Source organism: Palaemon carinicauda, chromosome 1 (assembly GCF_036898095.1).
Source record: "Palaemon carinicauda isolate YSFRI2023 chromosome 1, ASM3689809v2, whole genome shotgun sequence".
Lineage (NCBI taxonomy): Eukaryota > Metazoa > Arthropoda > Malacostraca > Decapoda > Palaemonidae > Palaemon > Palaemon carinicauda.
Window position 1 is genome coordinate 85987416 of NC_090725.1, and position 21424 is coordinate 86008839.

General features: G+C 47.8%; 2 protein-coding genes across 9 annotated transcripts in view; one reads left to right on the plus strand and one right to left on the minus strand.

Moving 5' to 3' along the window:
• The window catches only part of LOC137649512 (uncharacterized), a 169979-nt gene that overhangs the window by 140523 nt on the left and 8032 nt on the right, over nucleotides 1-21424 (plus strand). For all 8 annotated transcript variants that reach the window (XM_068382541.1, XM_068382515.1, XM_068382521.1 and 5 more), the window contains one exon: nucleotides 3033-3196. In XM_068382541.1, the coding sequence (XP_068238642.1) occupies nucleotides 3033-3196 (164 nt within the window). The remainder of the gene's footprint in view (nucleotides 1-3032; nucleotides 3197-21424) is intronic.
• The window catches only part of LOC137649561 (lysophosphatidylserine lipase ABHD12-like), a 239341-nt gene continuing 238255 nt past the window's right edge, over nucleotides 20339-21424 (minus strand). Inside the window, exon 11 of the mRNA XM_068382557.1 lies at nucleotides 20339-20617. The gene's annotated coding sequence lies outside the window, so the exon portion shown is untranslated. The remainder of the gene's footprint in view (nucleotides 20618-21424) is intronic.

The window sequence follows — 21424 nt, forward strand, 5'->3', positions numbered from 1 at the left end:
GACTGGTAGATATGTGTTGAGCAAGAGATGGTGATAAGTTATAGCTTTTTCAAAAAGAAAGATAAAAACAAGTATACATGGGTAAGAGTGGCAAATGGAAGAAGAGTGGTTTGGAAGATTGAAAGACGTGCGTTGTTTAGGGGTATGGCTAATGGTATGTCTGATCATTTTTTGGTGGAAGGAAAACTAGTTGTAGCAAAAGAGTGGGGGAATAGAGTAGGTGGATGTAAAAGGGAGCTAGTGAGGGTTGAAGAGCTAATAAAACCGGGGGTAAGAAGTAAATATCAAGAAAGGTTGAAAATGGCATATGACAAAGTGAAATTAAGAGAAACTGGTAATTTAGAGGAGTGGAAGTTAGCAAAAGAAAATTTTGTTGGGATTGCAAGTGATGTGTGTGGCAAGAAGTTTGTTGGAGGCAGCATGAGAAAGGGCAGTGAATGGTGGAATGAAGGTGTGAAGGTAAAAGTGGAAGAGAAAAAGAGGGCTTTTGAAGAATGGTTGCAGAGTAATAGAAGTTTGAAAGATAGAGAGAGAAAATGTGGAAGTAAAGTGCAAGGTAAGTGAGGCAAAGAGGGCAGCTGACCTGAGGTGGGGTCAGGGACTGGGTCATTCATATGAAGAGATTAAGAAGTTTTGGAAAGAAGTGAAGAGAGTAAGGAAGGCTGGTTGAAGAATTGAAGAGACAGTGAAAGATGGCAATGGAAGGTTGTTAAATGGAGAGGAGGCAAGGAAAAGGTGGGCGGAATATTTTGAAAGTTTACTGAATGTTGAGGATAATAGGGAGGCAGGTATAATTGCTGTTGCAGATGTTGAGGTGCCGGTGATGGGAGAGGAGAATGAGAGAGAGAGAGAGAGAGATTACAAGAGAGGAAGTGAAGAGAGCACTAGATGAAACGAGAGTAGGAAAAGCATCTGGTATGGATGGTGTGAGGGCTGAGATGTTGAAGGAAGGGAGTTGACTGTACTTGAATGGTTGGCGAGATTGTTTAATATGTGTTTTGTTGTCAATGGTACCAGTATATTGGGTTTGTGTGTGTATTGTACCACTATATAAGGGCAAGGGATGTGCATGAGTGTTGTAATTCAAGGGGTATTAGTTTGTGGAGTATAGTTGGAAAAGTGTATGGTAGAGTACTGATTAATAGGATTAAGGATAAAACAGTGTGTGCAATCTTAGAAGTACAGGTGGTTTTAGAAGAGGTAGGGGTTGTATGAAGCAGATTTTTACAGTTAGGCAGATATGCCAGAAATATTTAGCAAAAGGTAAGGAGGTGTATGTTGCGTTAATGGATCTGGAGAATGCGTATGATAGAGTTGATAGGGAAGCAATGTGGAATGTGATGAGGTTATATGGAGTTGGTGGAAGATTGTTGCAAGCAGTGAAAAGTTTCTACAAAGGTAGTAAAGCATGTGTTAGGATAGGAAATGAAGTGAGTGATGGGTTTCCGGTGAGAGTGGGGCTGAGACAGGGATGGAGTGGTGAGAGAGGTGAATGCTCGAGTGCTTGGACGAGGATTGAAACTGGTAGACAAGAATGACCATGAATGGGAGGTAAATCATTTGTTGTTTGGTGATGATACTGTACTGGTTGCAGACACGGAAGAGAAGCTTGGCCGATTAGTGACAGAATTTGGAATGGTGTGAGAGAGAAGGAAGTTGAGAGTTAATGTGGGTAAGAGTAAGGTTATGAGATGTATGAGAAGGGAAGGTGGTGCGAGGTTGAATGTCATGTTGACTGGAGTTACTTGAGGAGGTGGATCAATTTAAGTACTTGGGGTCTGTTGTTGCAGCAAATGGAGTGGAAACAGATGGACATCAGAGAGTGAATGAAGGATGCAAAGTGTTGGGGCCAGTTAAGGGAGTAGTAAAAAATAAATGGCTGGGCATGAATGCAAAGAGTTCTGTATGAGAAAGTGATTGTACCATCTGTGATGTATGGATCGGAGTTGTGGTGAATGAAAGTGACGGAGAGACAGAAATTGAATGTGTCTGAGATGAAGTGTCTAAGGAGTATGGCTGGTGTGTCTCGAGTAGATAGGGTTAGGAACGAAGTAGTGAGGGTGAAAGCGTGTGTAAGAAATGAGTTAGCATCTAGAGTGGATATGAATGTGTTGAGGTGGTTTGGCCTTGTTGAGAGAATGGAAAATGGCTGTCTGCTAAAGAAGGTGATGAATGCAAGAGTTGATGGGAGAAGTACAAGAGGAAGGCAAAGGTTTGGGTGGATGAATGGAGTGAAGAAAGCTCTGGGTGATAGGAGGATAGATGTGAGAGAGGCAAGAGAGCGTGCTAGAAATAGGAATGAATGGCGAGCAATTGTGACGCAGATCCAGTAGGCCCTGCTGCTTCCTCTGGTGCCTTGGATGACCACTGAGGTAGCAGCAGTAGGGGATTCAGCGTTATGAAGCTTCATCTGTGGTGGATAATGGGGGAGGGTGGGTTGTGGAACCCTAGCAGTACCAGCCGAACTCGGTTGAGTCCCTTGTCAGGCTGGGAGGAACGTAGAGAGGAGAGGTCCCCTTTGTTGTTTCATTTGTTTGATGTCAGCTACCCCCCAAAATTGGGGGAATTGCCTTGGTATATGTATGTATGATATATACACTGTATCTGCCCACTGACCTATCATATGTGGTGGGACTTGATTTGTCCCACACCCCACAAATTGGTATGTTGAAAAAGTTAGTTTTTTGTTTGATGCATAGAATTGTAATACAATTATTGGTTTGTATCTGTAAAGCTATTTCTCAACATTTATGAATTAATTCACCCTTAAATGTAACACAAGTTAAATAATTTTGAACTTGATAGTAATTGTATTTGATGTAAATTTGATTCCATTATGGGTGAAATTTTTATATTCTTTACATACTTGTTTGTGTATCATCTTTTTCAGGACACTAGTTTGTTGGGACAAAGTCCAGTCAGGTCATTATACTGAAGTGGAAGAATATGTTTGGCAGTCCAACAAAATAAATTGCATCTTGAATACCAAAATTGCTAAAATATATGTCAAATGATAATCCATATTCTTCCAGATTTACTTAGGAAATTTGGAGACCATAATGCTATTGGATTAGCGACTGCTGCGGCATTGATTGTTCAGCAAATAATGGTGGTTCCTCTGTTGCAGTCATTTTCTAATTATCAGAAAATTATCTGCATTTCAGCTGCTCTGCTTGCAGCAATTTCTCTGTCATTGGTAATTATGTTTATACTTTATTCATAAAAGATATATTACTTATAAACCTAATTTTTAAATTGAAATTAATTATTTCAACACATACCTGGAATTCATGTGCTGTTCATTCTTTTATTGAAATCTTACATAAAATAAAATTAGAAAGATAAAAATAATAATGGTGAATATTGTAAAATTTCTTGTTCCAGCTGGATAGAGGCACTGGTATTGGAGTGTTGTTGTTAAATATGAACAAGGCTTTTGTTGGTAGTTATGCATAGCTTGGTGTGGTTGATGACTTTCGTGTTATGAGCAGTCTTACCTTACACTGAAGCTTGGTTGATAATGTACATTTACCTCTAAAAAGTAGTATGAACTAAAAAATACCATGATAGAAACCATGTGAAAAGAATGTAGTGCAGTACCGAAGGTTACCTAGTGTGTCGGTCATCTGCAGATAGACAATGGTCAATGAGTTAGTAGGTTAAGAGTTGATCACTCTAGGGCAGCAAGCATTTACAAATCCTCGATCTTTGCGCCTGTTTGTGTTACCTATCCCGCCCAAATTTCCTCCATATTCTACCTAACTGTACTACCTAATAACTGAAATCTTGTGCAATTAATACTGAACAGCTCTTACTGGATAAATAAACTTACAGTATGATATAGTTTTATCATAAAAAATTTCAAACACTTAACTTCACCTCATATTTCCAACTGGCACATCAGTGTTACATTTATGAGGAGGCTCATGGATGAAAGGTATAGCCTATGAAATGTCACTTCCCGAATAATAGCAATGTAATATTTGCAAATTGAACTTTTTCTTCAATTAAACTTCTACCAAATTCAGTAGAGAAGATAACTAAAATTGCAATGAATATTTAATAATAGAACGGAGGAAAAGTTTTCACAGGTTTTTCTTATGCAAGAATGGTAACAAATCTATCAGGGAAGCCCATTAAAACTCAAATATTTATTACTTGCTATGCTACAACCCTAGTTGGAAAAGCAGGATGCTATAAGCCCATGGTCTCCAACAGAGAAAATAGCCCAGTGAGGAAAGGAAACAAATAAAAATATTTCAAGAGCAACAACACTAAAATAAATATCTCCTATATAAACTATAAAAACTTCTTCAAAACAAGAGAAAGAGAAATAAGATAGAATAGAGTGCCTGAGTGTACCCTCAAACTCTAACCCAAGACAGTGAAAGACCATGGTACAGAGGCTATAGCACTACCCAAGACTAGAGAATGATAGTTTGATTTTGGAGATACTTCTCCTAGAAGAGCTTCTTACCATAGCTAAAGTCTCTCTTCTACCCTTATAAAGGGTAAAGTGGCCACTGAACAATTATTGTGCAGTAACTCCTTAGGAAAATGAACCGAGAAGGATTGTATGTACAGTCTGGCTAGTCAAAAGGCCTCATAACACTCTAGCAGTAGTATCTCAACAGGTGGCTGGTGCCCTGGCCAACCTACTACCTATATCATTGTCCTCAAGAAGCATCTCTTTAGTCAAGCAACTTTTAAAAAGTGTTTAATTTATGAGACAGTGAGGGGACAAGACTGGAAAAAAGTTGTAAAATAAGACGCGCAACAGATAGAGTTTTACACAGCCAGTACCTATCTATTATTAGAGGCTTTAGGCTTAAATGGGACTATGAATTGCTAGCATTTTCTGAACCTCGAGAAAACAATATATCTATTCTATCCCTTGATTAAAGTTATTTCCAATGATTTGAAAGAATATGAAGCTTCTAACTTTACCTTGGTCAACTTAGGGGACCGTCAGTCATGTCCACCCTTTTTTTTTCTAATGATCCAAATTACATCATTTCTATATATGTTTTAGACATATATACCTTCATCATATCAAAATTTCAAGTTATTTAATCCAAAACTTTTGGATTTATTAGCAAAAATCATGATTTAAAAAAAAAAATTTAGGTACATTTTTCCCTACTACTATAATACCAATTGTATTGAAACTTATAACATAAAAACCACTCTATCAACCGAACAATTCTGTCAGACAGAAGTTTGATTTTCATTTCTGTTTTTTTTTAATGAATTTTTATTTTTTCTTTCTCGTCTAGACGGAAAATAATCGTGAAAAATAATGTAAAAAGAAAATAAATATTTTGCTTGACAGAATTGTGGGATTTTTATTCTTCTTTTCAGTGATATCTCTCTCTCTAATACCGAACAGCAAATAAGTGAGAAAAATGTACCTAAGTGTGAATAAGTATGTTTTTGAGTTATGAGCTCCAAAAGATTTGCAACAAATTTTCGCTTCTTTTCTTAAAGAAATCAAGATGATATTATTATGATAACTTTTATTGTTTATTCCTACATAAAAGCACCCTAAACGAGGTATTTGAACCCTCGATTTACTATTTCTATGTTACGAGTTGCCAGCGATCTCTCATTGTTGCCAGTGTTTTAGTTAGCAGGTTTCAGGTTTGTACTCTTATTCATGTTTCCCTCTTTCTTGGTTCTTTTTTCTTGTTCTCCACTTAATTTTTGTTTTTTCTATCACCTTATGTAGCATTGGCATTGCTATAAAGTTCCTGAGGACGTTGTGAAAGCACAATCTACATACGAACTTCAAGTAAATAAACACATGCATTATAATTTCTATATGTCTTTGGAAACTTTGCTGATGTTCTCGTAGCTGGTAGTTTTCATTTACCTACCCTCTACCAATGCCTTTCATTTCTGCCAGAAGTACGAGATTTCGAAATAGAGGGGGAGAGAGAGAGAGAGACGCTGTCAAGCTCAGTCATGCAGACGACGCAGTAAGGATGACGTCATCATTTAAAGACCGCTATACTGTATCTTCATTGTTTGGAAAAATGATTGACTATTTGTTCTTTTTATGACCTTAGGTAACATTGGCCTTGCTATAAAGTTCCTGAGGACGTTGTGAAAACCCAATGTACATACAAACTTCAAGTAAACAAACGCATGCGTTATAACTTCTATACATCTTTGGAAACTTGGGCTCCTGTTCTCGTAGGAGTAGATTTCGTTCAACTACGCTCTACCAATGCCTTCCATTTCTGCCAGACGTACGATATCTCGAAACATAAGTGAAAAATCGCTATAAATATGCAAAAATAACACAGACGATTTTGTCAAACTCAGTCATGCAGACGACGCAGTAAGGATAACGTCGTCATTTAAAGACCGCTATACAGTATCTTTGTTATTTGTAAAAATAATTGGCTGAAACTTCTGGGGAGCATGTACGATATGTTTACGCATACATAGAAGCAATAAAACTATTTTCGATTTCTGAAAGTTATGTCAAAACACCATGGAGGACGGTCCCCTTAAGGTATTTCTCATCAATAAGATTACATAATTTTTTAAAAGGAGATAATATCTTAATTTCAAGGTAGGGTATATCTTCTGAATCCTAGTTTTAACTGAGGTAAATCAATTGATTGCCTGGTTTGTTTACAATTGGAGTGAATGTAGGGGATGCAGCACTTCTGTGCAAATGACTCATTTGTTAGTATGAAAAAGATATTTGTTCTAACACTGAGTATTTACCTCGAACTACTTTCTTAGGAGTATCTGGGATCTCCTCCCTATCCAACCAAGAATTTTGCGCAGTCCCCCTATCGCCGTTTTCCCTTGTCGGGTCCCTCCGTGGCGGAGGGATACGTGCCCTGAGGCGACCCGGGGTCAGCGCGTGGTTGCACTACTGGGTCGTTGTCGCCAGTAAGCATCTGGTCGTGGCATAGATCACATCTCACCGCGCTCTCTCACATCCCGTCCGACCCACCACGTGTTCTATTTGTGTTTTCCCGTTCTCCGATAACTTCTCCTTCAGCTCCTTCTGGGAGCGGTTCCCCTTCCCCTACCTAGAGTAGGGGACGAGGTAAGTCCGTTGCGGGGAAACAGCCCATTGCTGTTCCCCATGAGTCTGATATTGATAAATCCAAATGTATTGTGCCTATACAGACGAGTGAGGAGTCTGCTATTGTTCTGGGAGTGCTTTCAGTAGACAAGGTTCTGTTGCCCGCAGGACCCGTCTCGAGTGAGGATCCGGTGTGGGGGAGCTCAGGGACACCAGCTCCTTCCCCACCACCTTGGCAGTGTTTTTCAGGTGCAGCGACTTCAGGGGGAGACCAGGACAGGAAAAGACAAGCCACGTGTTCTTCTGACCCTGATTCCATTGTGTGGACGGCGCCAAGGACGCCCATCAGGTCACCCATGCGGCAAGACGAGGAGTTTTCTGGCTGGTTTGCCTCACTTGGGTCACTACTCACGCCTCCGGCGCCTTCTGTTTCGCTATCTCCTGATGTTATGCAACCTGTCCCCCCGGTAGCACAATTGCAAGCCCCCATGTTGTTGGTACAGGATTCAGGGTCCTCGGATAGCTCCTCTTCTTCTTCATCTTCCTCGGACGCTACCTCGTCCTCCAGCTCTTCATCGTCGGAAGACTCCAGCAACCAGGAGATGAAGAAAAAGAAAAGAAATCAAAGAGGAAGAAGTCGAGCGCGAACTCAGGCCCGTCTAGGAAGAAGGCCAAAGTTGCTAAGAAAAGAGCAAGTAGAGGAGTTCCAAAAAGGAGAGGGCAAAATTGGGTAAGTTAGTTTTTCCCCATTGTGGGTCGAACATGGCTCTTGCCGTTCCAGTGCCTGCCTTGGCGGCTGCTGGAGCCGCTAACGTGCCTTTGCCCAGTGTCTCTTCGGCTCCGTCCATGCTACGGATGCAGCCGTTGGCACACACTAGCTTTTCTTTGCCCTTGCCCAGCAAGTGACTGGCTCCAGCATTCAGCGGAGGCAGCCGCCGGCTCAGCCCAGCAGCATTGTTCCCATGCCCAACATCCCACCGGCTCCATCCATGCATCGGATGCAGCCGCTGGCACAGCATGGCAGTCACTCGCCACGGATTCCTCCGGGAGGGGGTAGACCCATGACGGCTACCTCCTCCTCGAGGGCTCCATCCGTGATGGAATTAGCTAACGTGCCTTTGCCCAGTGTCTCTTCGGCTCTGTCCATGCTACAGATGCAGCCGTTGGCACAATAGCTTTTTTTTGCACTTGCCCGGCAAGTGACCGGCTCCATCCATTCAGCGTAGGCAGCCGCTGGCTCAGCCCAGCAGCATTGTTCTCATGCCCAACATCCCACCGGCTCCATCCATGCATCGGATGCAGCCGCTGGCACAGCATGGCAGTCACTCGCCACGGATTCCTCCGGGAGGAGGTAGACCCATGACGGCTACCTCCTCCTCGAGGGCTCCATCCGTGATGGAGATAGCCGCTTCGTCGAGTCGGCCGAATGCCAGGGATACGACCGCCCCCACGGATCTATCCGTGATCAAAGAATCTGCCGACACGGCGGATCAAGTGGTAGTTGGCTTAGTGGATATATATATATATATACAGTGGAACCTCTACATACGATTGTCCCAACATACGAATTTTCCAACATCCGAAGTAAAATTCGACCAAATTTCTGTCTCGACACCTGAAGTCTTGCTCCAACATACGACTTAAATCATACGCGTGCGCGGGGAATTTTCTCGAAAGCGTCTATCGTAGTTTCTTGTTAACGCCGCTAACGGCAGCACATCGGAGGGACGCCAATCGAGCGTCGCCTTGATCAGTCTTCTCATCTCGTGTGCATCGTGTGGTTGTTCTCTATTTGCTCAGTTATTAACTGTGATTTTTATCTTCCTTTTCACATTTTCTTTTTGTGTTTTGTAATCATGGGTCCTAAAAAGCTTAGTTTCGATTCAGGAAGTAGTAGTGGTGAGAAAAAGAAGTCAATGCTTTCATTAGAACTAAAACAAGAAATAATAGAAAAGCATGAGCGAGGTGAGCGTGTTAGCGATCTGGCTAAACAATATGGCCGGAATATGTCTACGATCTCGACGATCCTAAAACAGAAGGCAGCCATTAAAGCAGTGAAACCTTCTAAGGGGATCACGATTATTTCTAAACGTCGTAGCCCTACCCTGGAAGAGATGGAACGCCTTTTGTTAATAAGGATAAAGGACAAGGAGATAGTTGGCGATACGATCACTGAAACTATCATTTGTGAGAAGGCCAGCGCTATTTATTGTGACTTGAAGGCGGCGGGCTCTGGGGGTGACGCGGGGGAGAGTTCAACCGAGCCTACGACGGAAGAATTCAAGGTGTCTCGAGGTTGGTTCGAGAAATTTATGAAACGGACCGGAATTCATTCATTTGTTCGGCATGGAGAAGCTTAAAGTTCGACACCAAGGCTGCTAAAGACTTTGTTAAAAAGTTCGAAAGCATCGTGGAGGAGGAAGGCTACGTAGAGCAGCAGGTTTTCAACTGTGATGAAACCGGTTTGTTTTGGAAAAAGATGCCTAGTCGAACATACATTACTGCCAAAGAGAAGAAAATGCCTGGACATAAGCCAATGAAGGATCAGTTGACTCTTGCGCTTTGTGCCAACGCCAGCGGGGACTGCAAAATTAAGCCTTTTTTAGTTTACCCTTCCGAAAACCCTAGGGCATTTAAAGCACATGGAATTAATAAAGACCTGCTACATGTTCTATGGCGTTCTAATTCTAAGGCTTGGGTCACTAGGCATAACTTTGTGGAATGGGTAAATGTAGTTTTCGGCCCTGCTGTCAAGAAGTACCTTCAGGAGAGGAATTTGCCTTTGAAATGCTTGCTTTGTTGACAATGCACCCGCTCACTCCCCAGGGATCGAAGATGATATCATTAACGAATACAAATTTATCAAAGTGTTGTATCTTCCACTGAATACCACCCCTATCCTCCAATCCATGGACCAGCAAGTCATCTCTAATTTTAAAAAGCTCTACACCAAGCACTTATTTAAGCAGTGCTTTAATGTCACGCAAAGTACCAAGACTTTGCGTGAATTTTGGGGGCATGCCTGCTCGAAACTCTTTATGAGCATCGAGATATGTCTAGAAGCTCCCAGGTCGATGCCCTTCAGGAGGAAAACTTGGCCTAACGCTGCACGGACTCCCTTGATGGCAGGAATAGACATGTTGACCACATCCCTGAGATAGACCAAGAAGTCCGGTACCTCCGGAATGGAGGCCTTCAGTGGCTTGATGTTCCTGGAGGAGCACCACTTAGTGAAAGTGGCCCACTTTGCTTGGTAGACCGCTGCCGATGAACGTCTCAGATACCCTGACATCCTTGCTGCTGTCTTCGACGAATAGCCTTCCTCAGGAGACGCTTGATAACCTCCACTTGTGAAGGCGGAGGGACCAAGGGTTTTCGTGGAACCTTTGAAAGTGGGGCTGCCGTAGGTCTGGCCTGTGCGGGAGGGGCCAAGGTGGAAGACACACTAGTTCCTTTAGATCCACGAACCATTCTCTCTCCGGCCACCAGGGCGCTACCAAAAACATCTTCAGGTTGTGGGCCCTCCTTACTCTGTTGAGCACCTGCCTGAGCATCGCGAAGGGAGGGAAGGCGTAAACGTCGAGATTGTCCCAAGGGTGCTGGAAGGTGTCCTCTAACGCCGCTCTTGGGTCTGGCACAGGAGAACAAAACACTGGGAGCTGTGCATTTAGTCTTGTCGCAAAGAGGTCCATCACTGGCGACCCCCATTTTTGGATGATGACTTTGGCCACTTCTGGGTGTAGGGACCACTCAGCTCCTACTACTTGTCCCATCCTGCTAAGGCCGTCGGCTAGGACGTTCCTTTTTCCCGGACTGAACCTTGCTGAGATCCTGATCTGCTCCACCTCGGCCCATTCCAGAAGTTCCAATGTGAGGTCGCACAACTCCTTCGATTTTAGTCCTCCCTGCTTCTTTATGTAGGCCACCACCGTGGCGTTGTCGCACATCAGTGCCACGGTGTTCCCCCGGAGTAGATTGACGAACTCTAGGCACGCCCTTCGAACTGCCCTCATTTCTAGGACGTTTATGTGTTGAGCCTTCTCCTCGTCCATCCATTTTCCTCTTGCTGACCTTCCAAGGAGGTGGGCACCCCACCCCCCCTTGGATGCGTTCGTGAACAGAAGCATCTCAGGAGGGTCGGCTGCGAAGGGCATTCCCTTGAGTGTGTTCGATCTGCTGCGACACCACTCCAGGACTTCCTTCGTTTCCGGGAGAACAGGAATCACTTTGTGGGGGAGTCCCTCTGGTTCCAGAGCTCCTTCATATTCCACTGGACCCCCCTGAGCTTGAGCCTCCCCAGGGGGACCAGTTTTTCCAACGATACGAGATGGCCTATTAATCTTTGCCAGTCCTTCGCTCTCCTGGGCTGGTCCGACAGGAAGGGACGGAGGATCTGGTCCAAGTTGTCTAGTCTCCATGCGGAAGGGAAGGCTCTCGCCAACCGGGAGTCCAAGACCATTCCGAGGAAGGTCATCCTGGTGGAGGGTATCAGTTGAGACTTCTCCAGGTTGATGATGCCCAGGACATTGCAGAACCGCAGAAGATTCGTGCCTTGCTCCCTCAGTACTTCCTCTGAGGCTGAAAGTAACAACCAGTCGTCCAGGTACCGAATCAGGCGGATGCCCTGTTCATGTGCCCATACTTAGACTGTTGTGGAGACCCTCGTGAAGACTTGAGGAGCTGTGGACAGTCCGAAGCAGAGGTTTTTGAACTGCAATGTCTGGGCACCCCATTTTACCCTTAGGTATTTTCTGCTGGAGGGGTGGACTGGGATTTGGAAGTATGCGTCCTTGAGGTCTATGGACATCATGGAGTCCCCTTCCCTCAAGGACGCCAGGACCGACTTCGGGATGTCTATCTTGAAGTCGGTCTTGCACACAAACTTGTTGAGGGCTGAGAGGTCTATGACTGGCCTCCAACCTCCAGTTGCCTTCTCCACCAGGAAGAGTCTGCTGTAGATCCCCGGGCCCGGCTCCTGGACTGGTTCTATCGCTCCTTTTGCCAGCATCGCCGAGACTTCCTCTTGCAGAGCTGTCCTCCTCAAGGGGTCCTTTGGAGCCAACCACTCTGCCCGTAGGTCTGGTAATAGAGAGGGGGGGTCCGCTAGGAAGGGTAACCTGTACCCTTCTTTCAGAACTGTTACGGTCCACGGGTCTGCATCATGGTCTTTCCATGCTTGCCAAAAATGTCTGAGGCATCCCCCCACCTGAGGCTTGGGCAGGAGTAAGGGGCCTCTCTCCCTATCTCCTTCTGGAGGAGCGGCCTGCACGCCCTCTCCTGGCTGCCGCGTAGGAAGGTCTAAAGGAGGACTGAGTTGACGATGTTCCCCTACGGGAGGGCTGCGAAGGTTGTGACCAAGCCGTCGCTGGGGCGTCGCTCCTGGGCTGGTTAGGCGAGGCCCGAGGAGGTGGAGGAGCATTGGAAGCAGTCCTTCAGTGGATCGGTCGTCTCACTGACTGGGGTCTGGGATCACCCACGTCTTTCCGTTTTCTGACCCTTTCCATTATTTCTTCCGCTGCCTTCAGGGGGAAAAGGGAATCGTCCCACAGTGGCAGGCTTCTCAAGGCTCTCGTTTCTCTGTCTGGGATATGCCTGGTTATTTTATTAAGGACTGTGTCCCTCCTCCGCAGGATCCAGTTGGCGGCTTGAGCTAGAGAGTGGTAGGAGACAAACTTTAAGGCCCTACCTCCCGAGCTAATCAGCTCCTTCAGTAGGGCCTGATTCTCCGGGACCGAGGTCATAGGAGACCTGGACTCCTACAAGGGCGGAGGCCCACCAGTTCAGCCAGGAAGACACGTTGACCAGGTCCTTGGCTATCTCCTCCATCATTGTAGCCTCCGACTGCGAGAAACAGATTGGAGCCGTCGAGGCCCTATCTTCAGGTCCTCCTTGGCCTAAAACCTCGAGAGCTGGTTCTACCTTACAGGCACCTGGTCGCTGTTCCTCTGGAAGGTAAAATTTGCTCTGCAACGTCAGGCCTTGGAGCAGCTTGGAGGAACTCTGGGTCTTGGGAGCCTCCGCATGGTTGGCCACGATTTTGTTGACGTGGGCTCTACCCAGCCTAACATCCCTGACCATCGGGAGTGCTAGGGATGGTCTTTGCTGAACGGGGGCTTCTACCAGTCTGTTTAGGCTAGAGCGCCAGGCTTCCTCGGAGGAGGGTTCGGGCTCTTCGATCCTGTGATGGCTCCTGATGAGCCCTATCACTCTCCTGTATGCGGAGACCTCCGCTGTTGAGCCCTCTACGTTATCCTCCATGTCCTCCGTAGGGTGATCTGCTGCTCGTGACGGAGCCCCTCTGACGGGGGCCTCCGTACAAGGCTCTGGACGAAGGACGGGCATTGCCGTAGCGGCGAGGGCCTCCGTCCTAGGTCTATCCTTCGCCGTGGTGGACCTGGCTTCTGTGGGCTTGCCCGACGGGGGAGCCGTCTCTCCTTCTCCTGACGTTGAAGAGTCACCTTGGAGGATGGGACGAGGCTGCCAGTCCGAAGGGGCGACTCGCTCCGCTGGGCGGATTGAGCCGGAACCTTCGCGGCCTTACACCTGTCCGATGGGGCCGGAAATGACATATCCCTCAGTCTGTCGAATCTGCCGCTGGAAGTGAATCTGTCCGGAGTTCTGGATCTAGGGCGCCAACCTGAAGAACTCGGAACTGCTGAGAGCTCGACGAGCTTGCTACACGGGATCACCACCCATTCTTCTCCAGGAGATCTACTTCTCCTAAACTTCCTTCTGGGGGACCTGGAGCGTCTACCCCCATGGCGAGACCTGGAGCGGGAACGAGAATGTCTCCTCCGTGATCTCTCATAGCGTCTTTAGGACTTCTTTCGGGCCTCGCCCTCCGAGGAACAGGAACTCGCTACGGCTGACGAGTCTGATGACGCGTCGTAACTCGTCGGCGGGGCGGGCGCGCGAAGAGCCGCAGGAGGAATAACTCGACGATCGGCGGAAGACGGAGGCTGTAGGAAGACGTCTACTAAGGTAGTCAACAGCGCTGGAGGGGAGCGTGGACGATCTTCATTGGGGAACCAGGTTCCGAAGCCTTCCTCCATTCTCAAAGGGGACCTGTAGGGCGTCCTCGGCGGTACCCACCTGAGGGAGTTTGATGGCGGTGAGTCTTCTTTCCCGACGGCGCCCTCGGCTGTAGAGGTTCCTGAAAAGCACGCCCAAGAGGCGGGAGAAGAGGCAGTAAAACATTCTTACCCCACATAGGGTCATCTGACGAGACGTGCCCCGCAGGCACCAGGGCTCCGTCTTCAGAACACACACCCGTCCCTCCCTCATGCCACTCACTTGCTTGGAATGACGCCACTACCCCACTATCCTGCAATACAGACTCCTGGGTAAGGGCCGCCGGCTTCTTCCCCGCAACGGACTTAACTCGTCCCCTACTCTGGGTAAGGGAAAGTGGTATGGAGATTCGACCTGACGACGCTCCTGGAGACGCAAGGAGAGAAGAGATGCTCGCCTTCTTAGGGGACCTCTTGGGCGCCGCCGCCTTCGTGCCGAAGCGCACCCACTGAACTTTGTTCCACGATTCGCACTCCGGGCACGTGTCTGTAGGGGGACACACACTGCCCCTACACGACTAACACAAGGAGTGCGGATCCACCTCCGGTTTCGAAAGAAAAGCACCACACGATTTTCCGGCCATAGGCCCAGGACAACGGCGGGGATGTTCCATTACGCACTAGTAACACACCGTAAGACACAGGAACGCAAAGGGAAGAAACAAGGGAAGCACAAAGGTAGCACGTGGGACCGCGGAGACACAAGGGAAGGATACAAGTATACCACGTGGGGACCATGCGAGAGACAAAGGGGTTGGGGACACAAAGAGTCGCACTGGGATTAAGGAGAGCGTCGAGATGTTATCGCGACGCGACCAGAGAACTTACTGGAGGTCGAGACCTGAGAAAGCATGCTCCCTGACCCGGGGTTAGCCTCAGGGTGCGTATCACTCCGCCTGAGGTTAACACTCACAGAAAACGGGAGTAGGGTAAACTACACAAAACTCTGGTCGGATGGGAGGAGATCCCAGATACTCCCAAGAAAGTAGTTCGAGGTAAGTACTCCGTGTTGGAACAACCCCTTTTTTATTTATTTCTTTATTATTCTTCTTCTTTTTAGATATTTCTGTTATTCAATAGTATTAATGTTGTGTAATTATGTGTAGCAATTTATTAAGGAGTTGTTATGGGTTTTTAGGCTGAGGAATGAATTAAACAAATTACAGTGTTTTCTTGTGGGAATATTTGCTCCAACATACGATCGTTTTAACATACGAAGCAGTTTCTGGAACGAATTAAGATCGTATGTAGAGGTATCACTGTATAATATATATCACCGGCTCCATCCATGCATCGGATGCAGCCGCTGTCACAGCATGGCAGTCACTTGCCACGGATTCCTCCGGGAGGGGGTGGACCCATGACGGCTACCTCCTCCTCGAGGGCTACCTCCTCCTCGAGGGCTCCATCCGTGATGGAGATAGCCGCTCCGTCGAGTCTGCCGGATGACAGGGATACGACCACCCCCAAGGATCCATCCGTGATCGAAGAATCGGCCGACACGGTGGATCAAGTAGTAGTGGGCTTAGTGGATGCTAGAGATTGTTCACCTGATGAAGCATCCTCATACAGAAAAGTTTTAGCCCTTATACGGCATCACCACAGACTGTATGAGCTCAAACCATTCTCGGAGCAGACCTGGCTTTCAGGTTTGGGTAGGATGATGGACAACCCTATACAGCCGAAACCATCCTTGACCCTACCAGTGGCGGCTCCAGACGTGTCCCTGGGCATGGACCACGTCAACCGTTTTGTCTCGGGACACAAGAACTCCCTCAGGCCCCAACGGTCCTTCAAGCTCCTGCCCAGGCTTAGGACCCAGAAGAAATTTTATGTGGCGGACGGGCTGCCTGCAGGGCCTCGAGCAATGGAAGAAGCTGTTGCAGCTCTGAGCCAGGGCAGCACGGATGACAGGATCTTTACTGCCCCCGTGGTATTCTCACAGGCGGAGGCCACTATGATGGAAGACACGTCTCGGGACATCATCAATGTGGCCTCCTGGTTGGACCCGTGGGCATGCACTTAAGCAGGCTTTCACCTCTCCCACGATCTCTCGGTGCCTGAGAATCAAGCCTTATTGCATGAGCTCATACGCTCTGGGGGAAAGGCGATGAAATTCTTGATATTCCAGTCCTTGACGCAAACAGCAAACTGGATCTCGAGAAGGAGACACACAGTTCAAAACAGGCTCCCTGGCAGACTCCCCGAACGAGAGGCCAAGTTCCTTCGGAATGCTCCGGTGTGGGGCAAGACCCTGTTCCCCCTACAGACGGTAGCAGAGACCATGGAGAGAGTGGGGAAACTGAAGGACTCGGCTGAGCCTAAGCAGCCGGCAACAAGACGCCCTCCACATAGGAGACCGTCTGTGGACGGGGCCTACCCGTCTACGCCACCAGCTAGACAGGAGGCTTCCTCCCCTTCTTGGCATCAGTCCTCGCGGCCCTCCCACAGAGGTGGTGCCCCAGCCCAGGCCTCCTTTAGGCAAAAGTACTCGGGCTCGAGACGAGGCCGCTCAAGCCATCTCCCCAGAAGGAGATAGGAAGCGAGGCCCCCTACACCTTCCCACGCCACAGATGGGGGGATGCCTCAAATACCATTGGCAAGCATGGCGGGACAGCGGTGCGGACCCATGGTCCGTGTCAGTCCTCAGGGAGGGATACAGGATTCCCTTCCTGATGGAACCACCACCTCTGATTCCCGAGCATCGGGCGGAGTGGCTGGCCCCCAAAGATCACATGAAGAGAGCAGTCTTGCAGGAGGAGTTGTCAGCCATGTTGAACAAAGCAGCTCTGTAACCTGTCCGGGAATTGTCCCCAGGGTTTTACAGCAGGCTCTTCCTGGTGGAGAAAGCTACGGGGGGTTGGAGACCAGTCATCGACGTTTCGGCCCTGAACAAGTTCATCAAAAAGACGTCCTTCAAGATGGACACGCCGGAGTCGGTACTGGCAGCCTTGAGGGAAGGGAACTTCATGATGTCCCTGGACCTCAAGGACGCCTACTTTCAGATCCCCGTACACCCCCTCGAGCAGGAAGTTTCTCGGGGTGAAGTGGGGAGCCCAGTCTCTGCAGTTCAGGACCCTCTGCTTCGGCCTGTCAACGGCACCTCAGGTTTTCATGAGGGTATTCACCGTAGTATCAACCTGGGCACACAAGCAGGGCATCAGGCTGATCAGGTACCTAGACGAGTGATTGCTTCTTTCAGCCACAGAGGCAGCCTTAAAGGAACAAGGGGCAAAGCTGTTACAGTTCTGCAGGGAACTGGAGGTTACCATCAATGTAGAGAAGTCCCAGTTGATCCCCACCACCAGGATGACGTACCTGAGGATGGTCCTGGACTCCCAGGTAGCAAGGGCATTCCCCTCTCAAGAGAGACTGGACAATCTAGACCACATAGTTCGACCATTCTTAGCAAATGCGCCAGTGAGGGCCAAGGATTGGCAGCGACTCGTGGGCTACCTGGTCTCGTTGGAGAATCTAGTTCCTAAGGGCAGGCTCAAGCTGAGGCCAGTCCAGTGGAATCTGAAGGACCTCTGGCCACCGGGAGACCCGCCTCGGTCCTTAGTCATGATGACCCCAGCCACAAGAAACATGCTCCTCTGGTGGTCCGACAGGGCAAACACCCTATGGGGCGTGCCGTTCGCTTCCACTCCTCCGGAGATGTTGCTCTTCACGGACACGTCAAAGGAGGGGTGTGGAGCCCATCTGCTCGAAGAGACAGAAGAGGGAAAGTGGTCCCCGGAGGAGAAGCTTCTCCACATAAACCTGCTTGAGCTGCTAGCGGTTCAAAAGGCCCTCGCAATATTTGCCCATCGGCTGTCGGGAAACGCAATGGCCCTCATGTGCGACAACACCACCGTGGTGGCTTACATAAAGAAGCAAGGAAGATTGAGATGAAGGGAGCTGTGCAATCTCATGGCTCGAGTCCTGGAATGGGTCTAGAGGAATCACATCATTCTCACAGCCAGGTTCATTCCGGGGAAGAGAAACGTCCTAGCTGACGGCCTCAGCAGAGCAGGGCAAGTAGTGGGGTCAGAGTGATCCCTACACCCACAGGTGGCCCAGAAGGTCCTACGGTTGTGGGGCTCACCGGTGATAGACTAGTTCGCCACAAGGCTCAACACGAAGCTCCCCATGTTCGACTTGTATGCCTTTCCCCCCTTCGGGATTCTCAGGCAGGTGCTCAACAGGCTCAGGCAATCAAGGGCAACAGTGATGACTTTGGTAGCGCCCTGGTGTCCGGAGAGGGAGTGGTTCGCGGATCTACAGGACTTGGCCACCCTTCCTCCGTGGCCCCTGCCAGTAAGGGAAGACCTGCACCAGCCTCACTTAAGGAGGTTTCACGAAAACCCTCGGTGCCTCCAGCTACACGCGTGGAGGTTAAAGAGCGCCTGTTGAGAAAAGGATACTCGGGGAAGACGGCTTCGAGGATGTCAGAGTATCTGCGGAAGTCCTCGATCGCGGTGGACCAAGCCAAGTGGACCACGTTTCTGAAGTGGTGTGCCATGCAGAACCTGAGGCCTCTGGATGCATCAGTCCACAAGATTGCTGACTTCCTGGTCCACTTGAGGACGACCTGGGGATCTCCATTCCAGCCATGAAGGGGGACCGAGCGGCCCTGGGGCAGGTCTTTCAGCTCGGAGGCATCGACCCGGGGACCTCTCGCCAGATTACCATGCTCATCAGAAGTTTCGAGCAATCTTGTTCCCCCCGCGCCGCTCGGGTCCCGCAGTGGGACGTAGCCAAGGTTCTCAAAGTTTTGACAAGGCCTCCCTTCAAGCCCCTCAAGGATATTCAAGATAAAGACCTCGCCCTCAAGATGGTGTTCTTGCTGGCTCTGGCCTCAGCCAAGCACGTGAGTGAGCTCCACAGCTTGTCATTCGAGGTCCCGCACTCGAAAGGGTGGAAGGACTTGTCCTTCAAGTTTCTGCCTGAGTTTGTGGCCAAAACACACAACCCGGCCATTGCAGACCTGAGGTTCTAGGGGTTCTCGGTCCCGGCCATCCCTCACTCGGACAACCCGGAAGACTTGCTCCTGTGCCCAGTGAGAACGGTCAGGAAATACCTCAGCAGGACAACCAGACTCCGGCCGGGCATCTAAAGTCTGTTTATCTCCTCAGGCCCGGTAAAGAAGGCCGTGTCGAAGAACACGATCTCCTTCTGGCTTCGGCAAGTCATCAAGAGAGCTTACGCCAGTGAGGGGTCTGCAGTCCCTGGTACCCCGCGACCCCATGATATTAGAGGTCTTAGCACTTCTTTAGCCTTTGACAGCAACATGGTAGTGGGCCAAATCATGCCAGCAGGCACATGGTCCAGGCAGTCCACCTTTACGGCCTACTACCTGAAAGACTGCACGAGGAAGTCCCTGCACTCCTTCTCCATTGGACCAGTGATTTCCGCCCTTCAACAAGTTTAGAGCTACGGCCCCGGGTAGCCCGAGAGAAGTAATTGCGAGCGACACAGGTTCCCCCCTTACTTCCCTTTCCTTGCTACCCTTTCCCTTCCCTTCCCTCCTCCCATGTGAGAGATGGATGTTTTGGAAGCCCATGCTCGGATTATTTATAGAGGTGAGTTTATACAAACAGGTAGACTTTTGCGTGCTTCCCCTGACTCTCCTACCCTGGTCTTTATGTCGTCTGGACCTAGCTGCCTATCTAGGTCCCGTGACCTTGGATAGTAGTGGTGGGTCTTCCGGCCTGTAAGTCCACCCCCGCCTCCTAAAGTGTAAGTCTCCTAAGAAAGTAGTTTGAGGTAAGTACTCAGTGTTGGAACAAATCACAAATTTTAAGTAATTTATATTTTTCCCAACAGTACTTACCTCGAACTACTTTCGAGTTATTGCCCACCCATCCTGCCCCGGGTGCCTTACAGGTGTTCGAGGTAGACCCCCATATGCTTACTGACGACAACGACCCAGTAGCGCACCCACGCGCTGACCCTGGGTCGCCTCAGGACACGTATCCCTCCGCCATGGAGGGACCCGACAAGGGAAAACGGAGATGGGGGGGACTGCGCAAAATTCCTGGTCGGATAGGGAGGAGATCCCAGATACTCCAAAGAAAGTAGTTCGAGGTAAGTACTGTTAGGAAAAATACAAATTACTTAAAATGTGATATTTTTGATAATTTATTTAATAGATACATATCGAATATACAGTAATATAAGTAATATCAAATTGAATGCAGACATAAAATTAAAAAATAATTTTGCATTATCACCTACATTAACTAAGCTGAAATATTTTGTGATGAGTTAGTGGAACACATTGCTAAAAAAACATGATACAAACAATAAGGTTTGATGAAACTTTGTTGATCCCAACAAATTTTAATGGAATCATACGATATGCCACACCATCCACCTGTTTAATACAATATAATTTAAGAGCTCTTACTTCAGTGAATGAGGGATATTAGGATTCAGAATACCCACTTTGTGTTCTTGTAATCTAGTCTTCCCAAGCGACTAGGATCTTGGCATGTAAGGATTTAGCAGCTGAAGTCTAGGGTAAAGAAAGAATTTGAGTTTTAGCTAGAGGAATTCAAATCTATATAATGCACACTGAACTTTCAGAACCCTTATTAAAAGTAACACTGAAAAGTAAACTCAACTTGGGGAGTTAGGTTAGGTTGACAATTGGGCGGGTAAGACCAGAGTTACCCTTTCAAGAAAAGTTCACTGGACTCTGAACTTTAAGAAAGAAATCTAGTGATGTCATGAGTTAATGAAGCTCAATTACTATTGAAAGTTGACTGATATTTGAATTGCCTAAAGGATGGGGCTTATCATTATCATCGTCATTCCCGTTACAATCAACTAGCCTATTCTTCCCTAGCTTTTCCCCTGAACTAACAGCAAGTTCCATATAACTCTTGCAATGATAAGTTGCTTTGCAGCCATTACAACCTGCTATCAGGGAAAAAATTAAACGACAGTAATGCCCCTGTGATACATCAAGGTAATGCAGATAATAAACTCCCCGAAATAATTCCTGTGCACACTCCACATAGTAATAGCTTAGAAAACCAGGGGAAGACATGTTTAATGGCCAATTATTAGTCAACATCCTGAAGTAGGTCTTGCCAGTAGCTGGCAACTAAATAAACTGAGGTAACTAAAAGATTAGGGTGTCAGCTACCACATACTGCTAGAATGCTCATTCTTTTACTAAGTGCATGTGTTTTTTGAATGGAAGAAAATGGAAAGTTAAAAATTTTACAGGTCAATTAAGCCGAACTTCTGGAGAAGCAGCAATCTGAACATCAGGGGAGGTTCATAGAAATAATATATCCTTTTTACATTGATGAAT